The sequence below is a fragment of the Equus asinus genome, chromosome 14 (genome assembly GCF_041296235.1).
Source record: "Equus asinus isolate D_3611 breed Donkey chromosome 14, EquAss-T2T_v2, whole genome shotgun sequence".
NCBI lineage: Eukaryota > Metazoa > Chordata > Mammalia > Perissodactyla > Equidae > Equus > Equus asinus.
In genome coordinates, this window is record NC_091803.1 from 9,260,356 (window position 1) to 9,281,014 (window position 20,659).

The 20,659-nt window shown below is 59.3% G+C and overlaps 1 protein-coding gene across 1 annotated transcript in view; it reads right to left on the minus strand.

The window, feature by feature from the left end:
* The window catches only part of LOC123284083 (potassium voltage-gated channel subfamily KQT member 1-like), a 113,187-nt gene that overhangs the window by 49,852 nt on the left and 42,676 nt on the right, over nucleotides 1-20,659 (minus strand). Inside the window, exons 6-9 of the mRNA XM_070485386.1 lie at nucleotides 20,233-20,373; nucleotides 10,086-10,196; nucleotides 5,998-6,120; nucleotides 4,914-5,058 (exon numbers count right to left, since the gene is read on the minus strand). Of these exons, the coding sequence (XP_070341487.1) occupies nucleotides 4,914-5,058; nucleotides 5,998-6,120; nucleotides 10,086-10,196; nucleotides 20,233-20,373 (520 nt within the window). The remainder of the gene's footprint in view (nucleotides 1-4,913; nucleotides 5,059-5,997; nucleotides 6,121-10,085; nucleotides 10,197-20,232; nucleotides 20,374-20,659) is intronic.

Genomic DNA, 20,659 nt, shown 5'->3' on the forward strand with positions numbered 1-20,659 from the left:
TGAGACGAAAGAAACGTCCCTCCATGGCACCAATGCGCTGGTCTGGCAGGGAGGGGTCCCCACGGGCCAGGGAGGAAGCAACTGCAGCAAACAGACTGTGCTGGTCTTGACACGCAGGCGGTCCTGGGAGTTTGCCCCCCTGAGGAGACGCAGTGTGGACTTTATTGGCCCCCAAGAAGAAGAGGCAGGGCCTGGAACCAGCACGAGGCAAGAATCGGTAACTGAGGCTCCCTTTATAAACCTGGGCCCCTAGAAAGGCTGAGCCAACAGTAGCCCCAAATCAAACAAGGCAAACCCATGCATTGGCTACGGAGGAAAAAAGGAAATTCACTAGTCTTGGCCTATTTTTTTGGAGATAAGTCAAAAGTCTCCTCTTCATATGTGTAGCTTAGGCTCATTCTTACAAGAGGTTGGGTTTGTATTTATGCTAGACAGTTGTCTAGAAAATCCAAAGCTATAAACCAACACCACAGAGGTTCTGGATTGGTTCACTGGGTCACCCTGTACAAGCAAAGGGACAACTTCTCCAGAGAACCTGGTCCCCTCCATCAGGGCACACAGGAACCCCACAGATAACAACCGCCACCACAACCTAAGCTTACAAACCCACAAGAAAACAAGCCACCACGAGCAAGAGTCAGGAGAAGCCACGGTGAGCAGAGTTAGACTCTGAAAACCACAGATGGTGAAGCTATAAGACAGAGGCGATGAAATAAGCATGTTCAAAGGACCTAAAAATTCAAAGTTGTAATGTAAATTATGAGGAAGACACAAGATGCTAAGATTAAGCAGATTAACCCCACATACAAGTACAAACAGAAATGAAAAAAATAGGTGGTAATTGAAATTAAAATCTCAATGGATGGGGCTGGCCCCGTGGCTGAGTGGTTAAGTTCGCGTGCTCTGCTGCAGGCGGCCCAGTGTTTCGTTGGTTCGAATCCTGGGTGCGGACATGGCACTGCTCATCAGACCACGCTGAGGCAGCGTCCCACATGCCACAGCTAGAAGAACCCACAACAAAGAATACACAACTATGTGCTAGGGGGCTTTGGGGAGAAAAAGAAAAAAAAAAACTCAATGGATGGAGTAACCATTGGATTAGATACATCTGAAGTTAATAAACCAGAAAGAAGCCACCGAGGATGCAGCACAGGGAGACGGAGATGGAAAATACTGGAGACAGCCAAAGAGGGCAGAACGAGATGGCTAAGTCGAAGCTTCTAGGAGAGACTAGAGCGATTAGGGGAGGCAATATTTTTAACATTCCATGACATGATGGGGTTGATCTTCCACACGATGAAAGATATAAACCCTCAGATTCAGAAATCACAACAAATTGCAGGCAGAATAAATAAAAATAATTCACCTTGATTCACTGTAGAGAAATGACAGAATATCAAAGTCAAAGAGAAGGTATTCAGAGTCGCCAGAGGGGCGAGGATGCCCTACTTGTCAGTGATCTCCACAGTGCACAGAAGCCAGGAGACCATGCAATATCTCCCGAGTGTTCAGAGAAAATACATATCTCAATCTATAACCTTCTCCCCAACTAAACCATCATCTGAGAGCACAGGCAGAATCCAAACATTCTAGACAAACAAATACTGAGCTGCCTATCGACGAACCTTCACTGAAGAAAGCAAAGGCTTCAGGAAGAAGGAGCTTAAATGCAAACTGTGAGATGGAAAATTGGCAAATCTGTTGGTAAGTATAAGCAAGTCTCAACTGTATACAACAACAAGTGACTAATTCAGAGGATTGCTGGGAAAGGTGAAACCCAAACACAGGACAGCAATGGCCCATGAAATGGGAGAGGCAAGAGGCCATGGGGTTTAGAGCACGCCGGGCCCCAGTGAGTTTCAGGGGCCATGGATCAACTGCGGATGGCAGTCAGCGGAGCATTCAGGAGAGAATCCTGTGGGACCCACCAAAAATGCAGAATCAGCACGCACAGCCTTGAAAGGGGGAAGAGGCGAAAGGCAAGGCCGGGTGGGGTGGGCAGCACAGAGAGTGAGCTGCAGGTGGCCGCTGCAGAGCACCCCGTGAGTGGGCTCACAAGAGCTCACCGACGTGAGTGGTGAGTGGGAGCAACAGACCCCCAGTGCAGGCTGGGGCCTTTGTGCATTGGATGCGTGTTGCCCCAGCACTTGGGCTTTTGGCACGTCATTCTCTGAACTTCATTGTTTCCCTGAAATGTTTTGTGATGACAGTAAATGGCCTCTCTCTTTCCCCAGTAGCCTATCTTAAACTCCGCTTTGCCCTCCGTTGTTGCACCCGGGGTCTCCGAGTCCCCAGATTCCACCTCCCGCTGGTTTCTAGCTCCTCTTCCTCCCCAGGGTCCCAATGTGACAATATCACTTCAGGTCCTGGACTGGCCTGCCACCATGTCCTGCCCATGGTCCCTGACCTCCCCCATCTCTGCTCCCCCAGGGGAGCAGTGTAGCTCACCCACAGCCACTCCTGCTCCGTGGACTTCTGAGATCTGGCCCATTCAACGCCTGTGGGCTCCTGGTCACTCCACACACCCGAGACCTCGAGTCAGGAGCCAGGATGACCCAGACAGCACGGAGTGTGCCAGGAGCCCACATGGGCCTCTCCGTGAGGCAGCAAGGTCAGCACCCACTTTACAGATGAGGTTGCCTGGCCACCGTGTGGAGATGCGTAGAGAGCAGCTGGCCCCCTCCGCGCCTCTGTCCAAGCTGCTCTGCTGCTCATGCCCTTCCTTTCCCTCCCCAGCACTGGTACTCAGCCCTAATGTCACCTCCTCCAAGAAGCCTTCCTAGGCCTGATGAGGCCAAGCCAGGTGCCCATCCCTCAGAGGCCCACACTCCCTGCCACACTGCTGCTTCGCCCATCTTCCTCCTGGGATGGCAAGGACACCCTGCCACCCCACAGGACCTCACTCAGGCCCTGCACAGAGCAGGCCCTCATGAACAGTCACTGGTGAGCCAAGACAGGGTGAGCAATTGAAGGACTAGGACTTGCAAGAGGATAGAAACTGTGAAGGGGGCGCTCCTGCTGCCTATGACATCCATCCCCGTGAGCAAGTCCTCCAGCTGCCAGTTACATTTTCCTGGAACATGGGGATCCATCCAGGAATTACAGTGGCTCAGACAGGCTCTGGAACCCGTCAGGAATGAGAGTGGGCAGCTCTGCCTCAGACACTGGGCCTGAGGGTCACAAGACAGAAGCCCAGAGACACCGTGAGCTTGAGACACAGAGAGAAACCACCAAGGTTGGCGAGAGGCGGGCAGCGGGCGTTGTGCATAGGATGCGTTGCTGTGGGCACTGTGGACAAGCACTGTGCTGGGATGGGGATGACTCCTGCCTAACAGGCCCCTTCACGCACCCAGAAAGTGCACCCTGGCGAGGTTCAGCTTCGAGGCCTGGGTCTGGCCTGATGGTGGAATTCAGCATGGCTGTCGTGCCCCACCACATGGGAACTGGGGCTGCAGGCCTTTCCCAGTGATGGCATCTGCCCTGGGATTAGCACCCTGTCTCCCCACACCAGGGCTCTCAAGGGCCTCTGGGCGAGGAGGACTCAGGAGTATCAGGTAACCCACGGGGCGGGGGCCACTCTGAATCCCCGGGGGCCAGGGCGACAGCTCAGGCTCCAGAAAGCCAGTGGCTCCGGGCTGGGCTGACTTATCGAGTTGGCAGGAAAGGAAAAACTCCTCCGTGTGGGAGCATTCCACAAAAGGCGCCTGACCCTCCCTGCACTTGCGCCTCATTAACATTCCGCAGACGTCACTAAGGACTCAACACCAACAGGCTGAATGGACAGCATCATTTAGGGCTGCTCCGTATTCAGCAAACAGCAAATGATGCTTCTCCCCACGCCCGACCTGCCCATTAGCATTTGCAGAAAGCCCCCATTTGCATCGCGACAATGGTCTGCCCCTGAATCTGGAGTTGTGGGGGCACTGGGCATTTGTTGGCACAATTGTCCTTTGTGCCCACTCTAGTGGCCAGGCGGGGAGCACGTCCCAGGGGCTCACCAGTGATGTGGCCGGGCCAGAGCCAAATCTCAATGGCATGTGATGAGGCCACGGGTAGCCCAGCACCCAGTGGGGTGGGTGCTCAGGCTCGATCTTGCCCAGCCAACTCCCAAGGAGGATGTCCACCAGTAGCCCCAAGAAGCAGGGAGTGGCTGCAACCCCTCTCCAGAATGCTTTCTGCCCTTCTGCCAGGGCACAGTGACCAGACGCAGGACCCATCATGGGTCAGCCGCCTGCAAACCAAGAGCTTGGCGGGCCAGGCGCCAGCTGCCCATAAGCACAAAGGGTCAGGAACAACATGAACTTGTCATCCTCTGCTGTGCTTGAGACAGTGACATTATCCTCACAACTACGAATAAGCTGGAATGTTCTGGTGGGTGCTGGAACATTCTGCTGGGTGCTGGGAAGAGGTCCAAGAGAGGAGGGATGGACACAGAAATGACAGAAGAGCAAATGCACAGAGCACTGAGGAAGGGGACAGCTGCGGGCACACACAGTGCTGGTTCTGGACCCCCGGTCCCCACTCCACCAGGAATGGGGGGTCAGCATGTATGTGCTGCTTCCTCTCTGCCAGACTTGGGGCACCAGACACAGAGTATGACCAAGGCAGGGCCTGGCTCTCAGCAGCCCAGAGTCTGGAACAGAACAGGAAGAGGGGTCCCTCCAGGGTGGGGGCAGGCCTCCTGGAGGGACATGCCATGGGTGGAAGGAACCCTAGGACTTTGACAGGCAGATGCTGGGCCAGCAGGAGCCAATGCAAGGCTTGGAACACCTGACGTCCATGGGACCATAGCAAGTGGTCTGGGAGAGCAGTGGGCATCCTTGAAACCCCAGTGGCCCTGGCCAGCCCTGGTGGGTTGGAGCTGAGGGTCCAGGCCCTGTCCCCACTCCTCATCCTATATGAAGGCTTCTTACCAGAATTGTCACAGCTCTCCACCAAGAAATGGTCTGGCCTCCGCTCCTCCGAGACGAGGTCACACGTGATGTGAGGGACCGTGAGAGTCCTCTCTCCGGGACTCACTCCATTGTCCTTGTCCAGTTTGAACTTTTTTTTCTTTACCTAAAAAAAAGACAATGAATTGGCGGTTCCTGGGCATCCTGTGCCAGGCCCTCCGCCGGCCCCAGAACACCCACCCAGGGGCAGCACCAGCTGGGCCCCTGCTCCAGCACCCTCACACACAGACGAGGTGGGCAGTGGCTTATGGTGCTGCCAGGGTTCCTGTGGGGCTCAGCCCAGTTGCTGCCCTGGGAGTTCATGGCCAACATGGGCAGGTGGCAGGAAACTGGCAAACATAAATATATAAGAACACACCAGGGCAGGTGGTGACAAAGGCTGTGGCCAGCAGGGGGTCAGAGCCTGTGATGAGAGGATCAATGGGGGCCAGCAAAGACTTCTTCGAGGAGAAGACTTGAAGGAGGTGAGGGAGCAGGCCATGTGGGAATCTGGGAGAATGTTCGAGCATAGGGAACAGTGGGTTCAAAGCCTACAGAGGCAGCCAGAAACGGGCAGAAGCTGCCAGCCGACCTCATCCTTCATTCACTACTCCAGTCAAATCCAGAGACTCTCGCCTCAAGCCTGCTGGAACTCCCCTGCACTGTGACCTCAACACCCTCTTCCTCGAGCTGGGATGCCACCTCCGTCCCCTGCCGCCCGCCATACCCAGCACGGAAAGCCCAACATCAAGGCCCTCTCAAGAGCCTTCTCTCCAGCAGCTGGCCAGAATCCAGCCTGTCCCATTCCTGGGGGCTTCCTCTGGACCTCCCAAAGCCCTGGCCTTGGAGGAGCCAGTCCCACATGCTCCAGAGCCTGGGGACACTGGCATGGCGGGGGCCCAGCACAGGGTGTACACCCTCAGTGACTGGAATGGTGCTGACGTCCACTGTGGGCTACACTGAGCTGAAACACCAGGGTCAAGTCCTAGCCAGGAGCTGTGGCTCCCACGGCCTCCCCACCCACTAGTGAGTGCCCCCGTTCTGGTGGCAGGTGGGGGCTGCTTACCATGGCAGACTTCTTGGGCTTGGGGCTGGGGGAGAGCAGAGCGTGGTTCCGGGAGGGCTTCCGCACGTAGATCTTCCAGGTGGAGGAGTCGGGATTCTCAGCTGCGTAGCACCTCCACGCCGTCTGAAACCAGCAGAAGGGAGAGGCTGTCCCCTGCTGAGCACCGGACGGGGCCTCAGGCAGAGAAGCTGCAGCCCACCCCGAATCCTGCCTGTGCATCCCTCCTGGCAGGACAGCCAGGCATCCTGTGTGCCTCTCCCCAGGCTCAGGGCATGCCCCTCACCTCCCAGAGCCTATTCATGCCCTAGACAGCCTGGCTTGGCCCCTTCCTATGTCAGGCAGCTCATGGCCTGACACACTGACTGTTACTTGCAGCTCAGACACCACAGAGGCCTTCCCCTGTGAACCGCAGTCCATCTGCCACCACCTCCACCCACCAGGCCCTCCTGCAGTCAGGCCCCGCATCAGGCCCTGGAGATGCCTAGCTGTCTGCCTCCTCTCCAGGCATGCACGGCAAGTGCACAGGCAGGCGCAGAACTGGACAGCGGGGGTCCATCCAGTGAGGACGGGCTGCAGCAAAGAGGTTGGGGGGGCGCGACCAGGCGGAGTGTGAGGAGCAGGGCCCCTGGGGCTGCTGGGAGGAGAGACTGAATGGCCAGGAAGCAAGGTCCCTCTCAGAGACACAAGGCAGGGCCCACGGGTCCCAGCACCATCCTGCAGTTGGGAGGAGCCTCCGGATGGCACATGGGTCCATTCTAGAGGCGACTACCATGCAGGGGATGACCCAGAGGAGGAGATGCCATCGGCAGGGGACCTGAGGGGAGGCCGTGCCACATCTAGGTGGGCAGAGATGGGACAGTAGGGGGTGCCAGGAGCTTCGTATGAGGATACATCCTGGGGGTCTTGTCACTGCTGGCGGCCATGGGAGTCTGAGAAGGACGAGGTAGAGACTGTGCTGGCACGCTGGCAGGGTTCCTGGGGTCAGTCATCTCACCCTTGTGATGGGACCCCAGGCAGACATGGCAGCCAGTGGGGGGCATGTGTAGCCCTCACATGCACCCAGGACAATCAGGAAAGGGCCACAGGCCCACTGCCACATCCATGCCAAGCTGCCTCCACATCCCACAGTCCCAAACAGCCTGTGCATGTCCTTCCCGCAAACACGACATCGCCTGGCTGCCTCGTGCTTCCTGCCTTGGTTCACACCATGTGCGCTGCCCTAGGCCCCAGCTCCAGTCTTTCTGCCGTGGGTGCATCTGCACCCCCTGAACTCACCGGTAAACCTGCCTTCTAAGAGATGCTCATTCCCGAGGTGTGCAATTCCTGGGAGCAGCCCAGGGCTCCTCAGGACAGCCACCCGTGTTCCCGTCCTGCAGGCGGTCTGCCCACGGCAGGCTGGGCCGGTTTTACAGGCCTGATTTATGGTCTCCCCGAAAGGAGAAACTGTGGGGTCATAAAACTGGGCCTGAGAGGGGCCCGGCCCCTCAGCTTTATAGCCACTTTTATTTCCTTCCCGTCCAGGTATAATGTCCAGGCCCCAGACGGTGGGTTCCGGATGGGCTTCAGAGGAGCGAGCAGAGACCCGGGCTGAGCCACAGCTCTTAGGTTGAACAACGGACAGCTGCCCACCCCTCAATGGGGCCCTGCTGGAGGCCCCCGGGGGGCATTCAGCTCTGGGTGCGCGGGGCGGGGGCCACATGTGCGCTGCTGCTGCCCTGCTAGGCAGAGGGCCCCACATCCACGGCCAGATACATGACGACGCCCATGCTCCAGAAGCCCCTGCCCGGCTGCTCCTCAGGCAGGCCCTGGGCCCACTTAGCCCCTGCAGGGGCCAGTGACTAAGACTCTCAGAGACAAGATTTTCAAATGGGTCTTGTGCGTTAGTCTTCGTTTGCATTAAAAGGGCTGCCCAGTTCTCTGGTGAGTTTTAGGAGCCTGGGGTCACAGACCAGAGCTGAGTGTCTGGGGGCTCAGGGCCACCTGCCTCCTCGCCCATCTCCAGAACCTTCCTTTCCCCACTGCTCTCAGGCTTTGCCTCCTCAGGTCCCCCAGCCCGGGAGCCTCTGGGAAGGTCTCCTTACAGCAACCTTGGGGTGAGGGGAGTGAGAAGCTGACTTGCCTGGCTCCTCACCAGGCAATGAGAGGCTTCAGGGTAAATGGAGCCCCTTGCCCACCACCAAAGGCCTGGCACACTGAGCCACGGGCCCTGTGGGGGCAGCTGCTGGGTCTTCTGCAAGCTAAGCGGGCACTGTGAATGCAGAGTGCGGCCCGTGCTGTCAGATCGCTGGTCCTCACCTCCCGTCACCCAAGAGCATTGAGCCCCGTGGGTGCTGGGAGGGGCCCAGAAGGCACTGAGGCTGCACAGGCAGGGCCCTGACCCCTGTGGGGGAGGGCCACAGGGGGACCCATTACTCCTCCCTTCCAGACTTGCCCCCATGCAGAGCAGGGGCGGCCATAGAAAGAGGAAGAAGATAAGGGAGAGAAATGACACCAAGGCTGGCCTCTGCAGCCAGGAGGTGAGGGGCCCAAAGAACCAGCCACACCAAATCCAGGACCGGCCAGGCCACCTCCTTGTCCCCCAGCCCAGCCTGCAGAATGTGACCCTCAGTGGGAGCTGCAGTGGATGGCGGCGGACTCCCCCGACTTCTGGGCCCACCCTACCAGCATTGCTGGATGGTTCCCGGCAGCAGAAGTTACGACAGGTGAGCACGTCTGTGCTGCGAATGTGGCTCTTCCATGTTCTGGAGAGATCTGAGCACACGGTCTCGGGAGCTTCATGGGTCGGTCACTTCAGGGTGGAGAGGGGTTCCTGACTGCCAGAATGGACGTTGGCTTGTATTTGCCCAGACGGACACAAGGCAACACGATGACGATGAGGGAGGACAACAACAAGGCCGCCGCGGTGGGTCACCTGAATGAGCGAGGCTGCCGCCGGAATCTGCCAGTGGAAGTGTTTCTGCCTCTGCTTCTGCTGCACCTTCAGGGCAAAGCCCGAGCCGAGGATCCCCCAGGAAGGGACAGAAACCAGGGCTCGGGTCACACAGGTGACCACTGGTCGGGCCTGGCCTGTAGAACGCAGGAGCTGGGGAGACAGGGTGGACACTGGGTCACTGGCTTGGGGAGGCCCGTCCCGCTTGGCACCGCAGGCCCCACAAACGAGGCTGGCACCTCTGGCTCAGTCAGTCTGCCTGGGCAGAAGGCAGCCCCATCCAAGGGGGCTGCTGCTGCCACCTCAGGATTGCCCCTGCGATAAAGAGGACTAGCTCACTGGGGAGGGAGCTCCCCACCTGCAGAGGAGATCAAGTCATATACCTACGCTTGCACATGCGTGTGCATATACACACACATACCATCCTACGCGATGCATTTCCACATGCACATACACTACACACATACACTGGACAGCACACACATGCCTAGACACACACAACACACACACACACATACGCCATGCATGTACCGCACAGACAGCACATATACACATCCATGATCTACAGACACACATACATATGCAAATACACGCCCCATGTATACCTATGTGACACATAGACACACACATGCACACACACACTATGTGGTCTATAACACGCATGCACATGCCACACATATACACGCATAACACACATGCCGACATACATACATAGTGAACTAGAAGATTCTAACGCTCACAGTCTATGATTTCTGGAAAGGACATGGATCGAAGCCCCTCCCAGGCAACAGCACAGGACCGCTCCCTCCCTCACCAGGCACACGGACCCCACCTCTGCGGTCATGTTGAAGCCACATTGGCACCTCCTCCCTACCCTCAGGGACCAAATAAGCTAGGCTGCACCCCACCGTCTGCCACGAAAGGCCCAGCGATCACCATCAAACCATGCTAGGCTGCCTCTTATACTTGCTACAAAGGACCCCACTGGGGGTTGGGAACAGGAGGGCAGGTGGCTTCCACAGGCCCTGTGGCAGGTGAGCTGGGTTCTGAATGTGCCGCACCATGAGTGAGTCTGCTCACTGGGGGACCCCCAGCCAGCCCCAGAGTGTAGAGGAAAGCCAGAGAGCGGTGGAGACGCCACGCAACATGGAGCACCTACCGCCGGGAGTGTGAAGAAGGAGATAGCGAAGACGGAGAAGCAGGAGGCAATGGTCTTCCCGATCCACGTCTGGGGCACTTTGTCTCCATAGCCAATGGTGGTGACAGTGACCTGCAAGGAAGAGGGGCAGCAGTCAGCAGTCAAGGCCCCAGAAACTCAGCATGAGCATCTGTCCAGCCCGAACCCACCTCCACTCAAGACCTGCCACCTTGTGAACGGAGGCCAGGGAGACATCTCATCACCAGATGGCCAAGTGGCTTTGCCAGAGGACCAGTGCCAGAGCAGCAGACAGTTGTGTCTCCCAAACCTAACACTGCAAAGGAAGCACGTCCACCGGGCTGTGCACAGGAGCTCAGCACCAATGGAGGACCAGGGCCCGCCAGCCGGACAAGCAGGCCAGGAGGCCCACCCCATGGGAAGGCCAGGCGTGGCCTCCCTGCTCCACCCGCCTGCCCCATCCCCGAGGAGGTCCACCACCCAGGCCACCGACGTCGCTCTGCACCAGCCCTCAGAAGGCCGGAAGCTCCCACTGAGGCTGGTCCTCAACAAAATGCCAGGATGGGGATGACATGCCACTTCCTGGAGCCACCCCGGGCACCAGATGTTTCGTTTGTCCTTTTTTTTCTGAGAGAACCAGACGCAGTTCGAGCCTTCTTCTCGGTGGGGGAGGTGTCCATCCAGGGTGTGGTGGGACAATGGGAGTGAGGGGCTGCTCCCACCCCGCCCCCACGCCCACCCCAGGCTCGCTTCCTACTGGCATCTGAGGTTTGCTCTCTGGGGCCTCTGCCGGCTGCAAATGCCCCAGAGTCTGGGCTGTGGGGCTGCCTGCAGGGTGTTCAAGGTGCCAGCTCCGAGCCTGGCAAGGGGACCTGGGGTGGCCCAGAGTCACAGCTTATCCTGTCACACACTCACATCCACACACCAAGGCAGCAGTCACAGTGGTCCTGTGAGCAGGCAGCCTGGCTGGCACCCACCTGCCCCATGGGCTTGCCAGCCTGGCTTCTCCTCTCCAGGGCCTCCAGTCCTGGCTAAGAACTGCCTCTGGCAGGCCCAGGAAGGTCTGTACGGTGCCCCCATTCCATCCCCTGCCCCATGAGGCTGGCACAGGGCGTGGGGAGGCCATTTGACAGACTCTGACGGAAGACAAGGCCCAGAGAGGAAACAGCGAGTTCTACAGTGGTGACCACCCGCTCACCCCAGCCCCCCAGAGCCCTGGGTCCTCGGGCCTCCCTGAGCTCTCCACCAGCCACTGAGGGCGGAGGGAGGGAGCAGAGAAGCCCAGTGGCCACAGCTGGGCAGGGACACACACATGTGCACATGGACAGAGACAGACAGGCACACACGAATCAGAATCACTTGAGCCACCCAGGAAAGGCCCGCGGGAAACGGGAGCCACGGAGGAGCCGGGCAGCAGGAAGGGGCGTGGCGCAGAAGACTGATTTACACCAAGGGCAAGTCACTTCCTGGGGAGGTACGGCCACGTGGTGAGCTCCCATGAGCGGGGATATTACAGGCTGGCCGCTGCTGAGCCCCCCAGCCCGACCGTGCATCTGTTTATGGTCCCCCTGCTTCTGAGAGCCATCTCCCACAAGTGCCCCCATGGAGCATTTCCCTGCCATGTCAGTGTCCCTCAAACACACATCCCACAGACAGACGCTGAGGGCACCGGGCCTCCTACTACTGGGCCCTTTAAAGGGATCCCCGAGCCTGTGCACGTGGGTGCACACTCACAAATGTGCTTCACACACGCGCCCTAAGACATGCAACAGCCTGATGTGCTCAGGCAGCAGCGTGGCACACACAATCACATGCATCTCAAACACACACAGCACAACAAGGTCACATGAAGGGGGGCTGGCACACTTGTCAAGCCCAACTCTCTGGGCACGCTTAGGCCCAACAGCTTACACGCACACACAGGCATGCACCCCGGACCATGGCCTAGGCACCTGCAGGGTGCAGCAGGGGCCACGGGCAAGGCCACTGGCAGGCTGGCAGACAAAGGGGCCTGGGGAGCCCAGAGCCCCCAGAGGGCCTGCACCCCACACGTGAGGCCCGGGTGCATGGAACCAAGGCAGAGGGAGCTGCCAGCTGGGAGGGGCATCCGAGACACCACACCCAGCCTGCTCGTGGAAAGCACAGTCGTCTTTCATAAAATTATTTTATTTACATAATCATATGATGGGTTTCCTATTATTTTAATGAATGAATATAGAAACCTTTTTAAAATTTCTCAGTTTTATTTTCTAATGTGGTATCAATAGTTATAACCCACATAAACAAAAGCTCTCTGGGGTCTTCAATAATTGTTAAGAGTGCAAAGGGGTCCCGAGACCCACAAGTTCAAGGATGGCGCCACGCGGGGAGTGAGAGGCAGGGTGGCCTCTGAGACGTGCAACCAGGGAGGCGCAGGAGGCGCTCCCACGGGGGGAGAGTTTAAGGGGCGCCTGAAACTCAGGCCTCAAGACAAATAACATGTAACGTAACATTTTAAATTACCAAAATTAATGCAAAAATACCCCCACGATGACTGGGAACTGGATGTAGGTGGGGGAGGGAAGGGGCTCGCATGGAAGGCCCCAAGGGCAGAATGGAGCCTGCACCCATCTCCCCCAGCAGACAAGAGCCCTGGAGGGGGGGACCCCCATCCGCATCCCCTGGCCCCCATGCCTGGTCCCAAGCTGCCCAGGAGGTGCTGGCAATCCCTGCTGGCGGGGCGGTGGGCAGAAGTGGGAGAGCCCCGGGCCAGGTGTCCCCCACCCCCTCGGTGGAGGGCTAAAGCTCAGAGCTGGGGACCTCAGCCTCCCCTCTCAGACCTTGTCACAGACCCTCTTTGTCAAGTTAATGACATCCTTTCAGCTCTTTGAGGAAACGGCCCATCCCCGCAGAGCTGTTTGTTTTTCCTGAATTCACAGACACAAGCAGCTCAGGAATGGGCCGTTTTATAGCTGCTGTGCTCGGAACTTGCCCTCGATGGCGGGCCATCCAGAATGCAGATCTGCACGTCCGTCCCCCAGGCCCACAAACTCGGGGAGACACAACCCAGCTGCTGCAGCACACACTCCCCATGCCCGGTGCCGCCCGGGCCATGGCGCACACCGGCTGGCTCACATGAACCCATGGATGGCATCCTGACCATGACAGGACCATGGAGGCAGGCGGGGGGGTGGGGGCAGCCAGGCCATCCTTGTCCTCCCAGGAGTGGGAGCTGGAGTATGTCCTGCACCGTTTGTGTCTCTCCTTTGTGTCTTCACTCACATTTTGAGGACAGGAGGCAGGAGAGAACCTTCCAGTTCCCCCACACACACGTTCTGTCCTGAAAAGCTGGCACTGGCACCATTTTATTCTCTCGTTTGTAAACAGCCTTCCCTTCAAGGGAGATGAGGGCCTGCCCGGAAACCCCACCTCCACTGTGGAGGCCATCAGCCTGCGGCCACCCCAGACCAGGCCCACCTGGAGATGTCATGGTTGTCCATCCAGAGGGAAAGGGCAAGAGGACGATGCCAACGCAGACACTTAGGGGCTCACATCACAGGTGGCACCTCTGATGGGCAAACTTGAGATGATGCTATGCGTTAGGCACCATCTTACAGAGGGGAAAACTGAGGTGGGGGTCAGTCATTGTGCCTGAGATCTCCCCACTGGTAAGTGACCGAGCTGGCACTGAACCAAGGCCCTCATGACCCCACAGGCCATGCCATGCCATGACGTCAGGAGGCCTGCAGAAGAAGCCTGAGGCTGGAGGCTGCTGCCCCGTCACAGGCCCAGGCCTTGCACAGCCTCCGGCCACCGACCTGCCCGGACGAGGCTGCAAAGACAGAGCCAGGGAGAGGGCAGCCTTGGGGAGGAGAAGCGTGGACAGAGGGGCAGGCTGGTGAGAGGCAGGGCTGTCTCAGGGCAGTGAAGGAGGAGCAGCGGTCCTGGGCTCTTGTGCCCAGGGGACACCCAGCCCCGGCTTGTCGTGGGGCTGCCCCAGGAGACCCCAGCCCAGCTGGTGGAAATTGGCCGTGAAGGGGGCAGACGCCGGTCCGCAGGGGCCGAGGGAGCAGCCCAGGCCAGCTTGCAAACTACGAGCAAAAACAAAAGCCACCCCAGACCCCAAAATAAACCCACTTCCTTTCAGCAGGAAAAAGGAAATAGATGAACACAGATCCGCGCTGGCCCGGGGCTTCTCGTCCCTTGAGTTTATCTTCTCCCTCACAGCAACCTTGGATCCTGGGCCCGGTTGAGTACCGTGGCCCCGCTCAGCGTGGCTCACAGGCCCCAGCACCCCTACACGGGGATACGGACTACAAGGACTGATGAGAAGGGCCGTGCCCAGGGTCGTCCTGCAGAACCACTGGGTGGGGTCAGGACCTCCCTCACTCCTCCTCCTGAGCGGGAGCTCCAGACAGAGGCTGACATGACGCCGCGGACACCCTGGGTGCCGGCCAGGCCACGTCTACCCCGCAGAATGGCCAGGCTCAAGGTCCCACATGTTGGATGCCCAGGCGACTCTGCCTTGAGAGCTCAGTTCAGATATCACCTCCTCAGGAGGCCCTCCTGGATTCCCAGAGCGGGCAGAGGAGGTCCTCCACGGACTCAGCAAATCTCTGTATGCAGACCCCGTCTGTGACTCCGAGAGCACAAGACCAGGACTGCCCAACCCCTGCTGTACCCTAGTGCCATGCAGAGCAGCCTGCAGCGACATGCCTGACATCACATCCAAAAGTAAAGAAATGTGCCCTCGTACCAAGAGCCAGCCTCGCCAAGAGGCCCGCGGCATCCAAGGAACGTCTTCACGGCAACAGAAACAGCCGCTGCCTTCCCGGGATCACAGCCCACTCAGTGAGCCCCACAGTGGCCCTAGGAGGTTGACCTGTTGTCTCTCCCATTGTACAGATGGGGAAACTGAGGCACAGAGCAGTCATACGCTCTGCCCTGGCCCCAGAGCCAGTGTGGTGGTGCAGCTGTCTTTGCACCCCAGGAAGCTGACTCCGTGGTCTGCCCTCCCCATCTCTGCCTCACTGACCTGCTCTGTCATTCATTCATGAGCCCCTGCCCTGCTGCCAGCCTTGCCCAGGCCCTGGGAAAGGGAATCAGACACACAAGGTCCCTGGGACGCTGGAGGGGCCGCTCTGTGAGGAAAGTGCTGCAGGTAGGTGGGGGTGGGGAGGCAGGGGCAGAACAGGACCCTCAAGACTAGCAGGCCTAACGAGTGTGATTGGATCATGGCAGCCATAAACACTTGAGTGTGAATTAGCTTGCTGTAGGGTCATCACCTGGTGTCTAGCTTTGGGGAGCACCAAGAGAACCACGGCTGGTAGCGGCCCTCTAAAATTTACTACAGCCTTTACTTTGTCCTCGTCCTCTCTGGGTGCCTGGCACCCAAGGCTTTCTGTGTTCTCACGGACAACTCTCTAACAATCATGGAAGTAGGTACTCACACCCATTTTACAGATGAGCCCAGAGATGTTGGGTAACCTGCCCAGGGCCACATAGCTAGCTGGTCGGTGGTGAAGCTGGGATGCAGTACCACGTCTGACTCCAACCCCCAGTTCCTGACCACTACATTACCCCACTGCCTCCTGTTTCACTGTTTCCTGATGCTGACCATGTTTCTTCCCCTCAGGATGAAGCTGGAAAGTTCTTACCCTTGCTGACATGAGCTGAACCCCACCCCAGAGGAAACCAATTCTGTACACCACCCTCACAGGGCCTGCCTTGGCCATGTAAGAAATCCCCCCAGGTGTCGGTCAGTGGGCAGTAAGTACAGAGAGATGGACCTGCTTTGTGGACTCCTACTCATCCTGCAAAACCCAGCTGTAAAGGCCTTTCTCTGGCTGGGCTCCCAGAGCCTGCATTTCTCACGCCATACACTATAGTCTACAGAGGAAGGATCATACTGGGGTGGGCAGTGGCCTGGGGACAAGCAGACCCTCTGTTCTCTGCTGCCCAGCACTCCCAGGCCTTGTACGGAGCTCCCGGCAGAGAAAGAGCCCTGGAACGGGTAGGGTCTGGGTGCTGGGGGGCTGGCCCACCATGCCCAGGCCCACACAGCCTCAGTTTCCCCAGCTTCAGACGAGGTCCTGACACTGGCCCTACCCACTTGGCGGTGCTACCAGGGCTTACATAGGAATGTCTGGGAGGCCCTGCCCTCACCCAGGCCCCACTCAGCCCCTAGACCCCTCTGGCCTCCTCCAGCCTGGGAAGCCAGGACCCTCTGGAGTCGACGGCTAGGGAGAGAGGGGACAGGAGTCAGACTCTATTTTAGATGGTGGCTGAGACGCAGAGCTGGCTCCCAGCCTTTCACTCTCAATTCTAAATTTAGATGCAGGGGTAAACAGAGCCGGGCAGGCTTCTGATTGGAGAGACCCCCGGGCGCTAAACAGAGGAGCCCGTGTGTGCAAAACTGCCTTTCCCTCCACTCCGACTTTCATACAAACAAACGCAGTTTGTTCCAAGGGCAAAGAAAAAAGTCTTAAATCCTCCCCGAACACCTCAGCAGCCAGGTGTGGGGCGCCATATGTAGGGGAGCAGGGAGCCCTCACACCCGAATCAGGCGTCCCCACCCAGGGTGGGGGGACATCAGCCGCTGACCTGGCACCTTTGCTGGACAGAGTGGAAACTGAGGCTGTGAGAGGAGGGACCTTCTCATGAAGTCCACCTGGGCCCCCCACCGTCCTGGGCTGAATGACATCCCCCCGAAATTCTTGTCCACCTGGACCCTCAGAATACAAGCTTGTTTGGAAATAGGGCCTCTGTGGAGGTGATTAAGTTAAGGAACTCGAGTTGAGATCATCCGGGGTTACCCAGCTGGGCCCTAAATCCAACGAGAAATGCCCTTATAAGAGACAGAAGATGTGGCCACAAGCCCAGGAACGCCTGGAGCCCCCAGAAGCCGGAAGAGGCAGGAAGTATGATCCCCTGGAGCCTCCAGAGGGAGTGTGGGCCTGCGACACCTCGATTTCAGGCTGTCCTCCAGAACTGGCAGAGAATACGTTTCTGTTGTTTAAAGCCCCCTAGTCTGTGAGACTTCATTGCATCAGCCCCAGGAGACCGCAACACCCACTGTCCCGGGTGCCATGGACAGAACCGTTCTACGCACATCAACTCACTCATTCATTCACACAACAGACACCCACTGGCTGAGCCCAGATGCTGAGGACACCTGGGGCCACCCCTATGGCACCCACAGCCCAAGGGGCTTGAGAGCGTCTCCACATGGTGGCTCCCCAGCAGGATTCGCCACCGCTCTCCAAAGGAAACCCAGTGGACGGCACTTCCCACACCCCAGCCGCCCAGACGCTCTATTTTAGGGTCCATCCCACGCATCTCTGAGAAGCTGGGCTGGCTCCTGGCCGGCCCCTAGCCCAGGCCTGGGGAGGCGTGCAGACCCAGCAGAGATCAGATATGGCCCAGCTTCCAGCCCTCGCTCCCGTTAGGTGCCCTCTGGCAGCACCCCCCATTGAGCAGACCTCCTCCTCGGCCTGCCGAGGCCGGGGAGCCGTGGACAGTGTCGGGTAGGGGGGTGGTGTCACTCCCCTTTGGGGTGAAGGAAGCCAGGACAGAGGAGACAGAACAACTGCCGGGGCGCAGTTGCAATTGGCAAACTGGCCCGAAGCCCTGATCGGGGCCGCCCCGGCTTGCGTTTCTTGGGCTCTGTTTGTCCGAGACGCGCCAGGAATACAGCCCATAACTCAAGGCTCGGGCTGCTCCCGCCCGGACAGCTGCAGGGGCAGCCGCTGCTATGAATGGGAGCTGTTTGCCCCGGAGCCCCGGCAGCGGGGGCCCAGGCGGCCCAGGGGCGCAGGGCCTGGCAGAACAATGGCCAGGCCAGGGCCCGTGGTGGCCGAGGCTGGAGCTGCAGCTGACGGCGCGGGCCGGGGCACCCGTGTCAAGCTGGGCAGAAAGGGGCCGTTTTCCCGGCTGCGGGCGGATGTTTGCACAGGTGTGGGAGTGGGAGCGCCCCAGCCCCGGCCGGGGGTGGGGAGCAGCCCGCGCCCGCAGCCCCGGGCGCCCGAGGCAGGGAGGGCAGCGCCGGCTGAGCCTGCTTATCAGCGCCGTGGCGGGCAGTGCCCCACGCGCCTCCTGCGGCGCGGCGGGTCCCTGGGAACCCTCCCGACTCTGGGTAGCCTGTTCCTACATGGGCCCTGCCTGTCGCTAGGACGGGACCCCTCCGCCAACCACGGGCAAGCTCCCTGCTGGGGACTGAGCCCGCCCACCCAAACCTGCTGGGGCCTGCCACGCCTGGGCTGCGGGGCACAAGCCTGCAGGAGGGCAGGCGGGCAGACAGAGCTGGAACCTGGGCCTTCCCCAACCCAGGAGCTTAGTCTTTGCCTTCCCTGAGCAGCCTGGCATGTTGGAAGCTTCCAGAAAACACGCTGACTCGGCCAACATCAAGAACCCCCCTGCGTGCCTGGCCTCACAGGGGCGGGGACGCAGAAACGGCAGAGTGGCATCCCGCCCCGCCGAAAAAGGTGGGGATGGGCCTCCCTCCTGGAGGAGGGTGGGGAGCCCCAGGAGAGAGCCTGGCCTGCCCCTTCTGGAAGGGAACGCATTGGGGACAGATACAGCTAGGGCCTGGCACAGCCGTTGTCCCCCACCCAGTGCCCCTTCCACCCTGCGCTGCCCCCAAGTCCTCGGTGCTACCTCATGCAGGCTGCAACCCTCTCCTGCCCCAGCCGGAGTGAGCCTAGACATCAGCCAGCCTGCCCCCAGCTCAAAGGGACTCCCCCTCGGCCTTGCGCAGCTTGTAACCAGGGCCAGTGTCCCCCTGTTGTCACCCACGCCACCACTCCAGGCTCAGTTCTAGAGCGTCCTGGGGCACTAGCTCCTTGCACCCCGAGAGCATGTTGAAGGAGGTAGTGTTGCGTGTGCCCCACGGGACAGCCTGGGAGTTCCGGGGCCTGGCTGTACCCCAGAGACAGCCCACACCCCTGCCTTCCCCTACAGCGAGCAGCCGTCCCAGGCTGCCTCAGGGCCCTGCACTTGCTGTTCCCCATCCCTGTGGGTGGTAAGCTGCCGGCCACCCTGCAGACAATTCCCAGGATCTGCCTCCATCTCCGGTCGGAGATGTGAGTGGCGGGTTTGGTGCCCTGAAAACTTGCTCTGCGGGCCCACAGTCCAGTGACGCCGGGTTCCCGCCAGCAGCGGCACCCACGTAGCACGCAGTCAGACGTCCTGCAGCTGGCTGAGGCCCCCGGACCATCCACGGCAAACCCGAGTGGTGTTCACCTTCTGCGGGATCATCTGCTTCTGCTTTCCATCCGCCTCTCCTGCACAGTGGCAGCTCAGGGGAGCTAAGAGCCACCCAGCCTGGGTCCCAGCCACTTCCAAGCAGAAGCTGGGTGCTTGGTGGAGGGGGAGGGAGCACACCAGCCAGGCTCTGCCCTCAGCTCGCCCAAGGAGTCCCATCTTCGCAGCCAGGGGAGCCCCTGTGCCCCTGGGGCAGAACCCACACTTTTCTGGACTACTTTGCCTCTCAGGGCACAGCCCGCTCTGGCATTACTAATGCCCAGGGCCAGCTACCAAATTCACAGGCCTGGCGCATGTCACCACGTGGGAGACCTCCTCCGTTGGAGGTCCTCCCACCTGTCCTGGGTGCCTTGTTTGAGACATAATGTCAAGCTCCTCGACACAGGGGCAGCTGTGGGGCCAGCACAGGCCCTCAGAGATGCAGGGCACACATCTGACCCCACCGCCCCACACCTGCACCCAGGGCGAAGGGCGGCCGGGGCCTCAGGGCCGGAGTGCAGGCGAGGGGACAGGTAGCGGAGGACTCGGGCCCCGGTGGGGCAGGCAGAGCTGGGACCCAGCGTGAGCTGAGGCTCCAAGTGCCCCGCACCCACTTCAGCACCTCTGACTTCCCTCACAAACACAGGTTCAAAGACAAAAAGGTTAGGACGTCAAGTGCGCAGCCACCGAGGGTGCGGCCTTCTGAGTGCTGCCACTGTGCTTAGCCGCTGGCCCACCACACCTGGCCACAGCCAGCTTCAACCCCAAGCCTGCAGGAGGGGTTTTGAGCATTCGGGCAAGGAGTGCCCCTGTTGAGGCACAAAATCTTCGGAACCCAGAGCCCCCCAGCCCATGGGCAACAGCCTGCCCTCTGCTGTCTGTGGCCCTGCAGCCCCTACACTGGACAGCCCTGCCCTAAGTCCCAACTTACTACCCCCCACCAAAGGGCATCTGCATAGCTGCCAAACTCGACACGGCCCGACCTGTTCACGGCATCCTTCTCGGCCAGGTACACGAAGTAAGAGGAGAAGATGAGGCCCAGGAAGCCGATGTACAAGGTGGTTATCAGCTCCTGGAAACAGAGTGAGCAGAGAAGGCGCCCGTCATCTGGGCTCCCGGGCATCCAGGGGCCTCTGCGAAAATGCCTGGCCAACATCACAGGCAGCAGGGGCCTGCCCAGCAGCAAGTTCCAACATTTACCAGAAAGTTCTACATAAATTCCAGCATGTTTTACATGCAGACATCAGACTTCAAAATAACCTATTTCTCACAACTCTTGTAAAAGGCCAGTGCTGGGTCCTGCCCCCCAGGAGTGAGGCGGGCCCCCAGCCCTGGCCTGGACAGACGGTCTGGGCTTC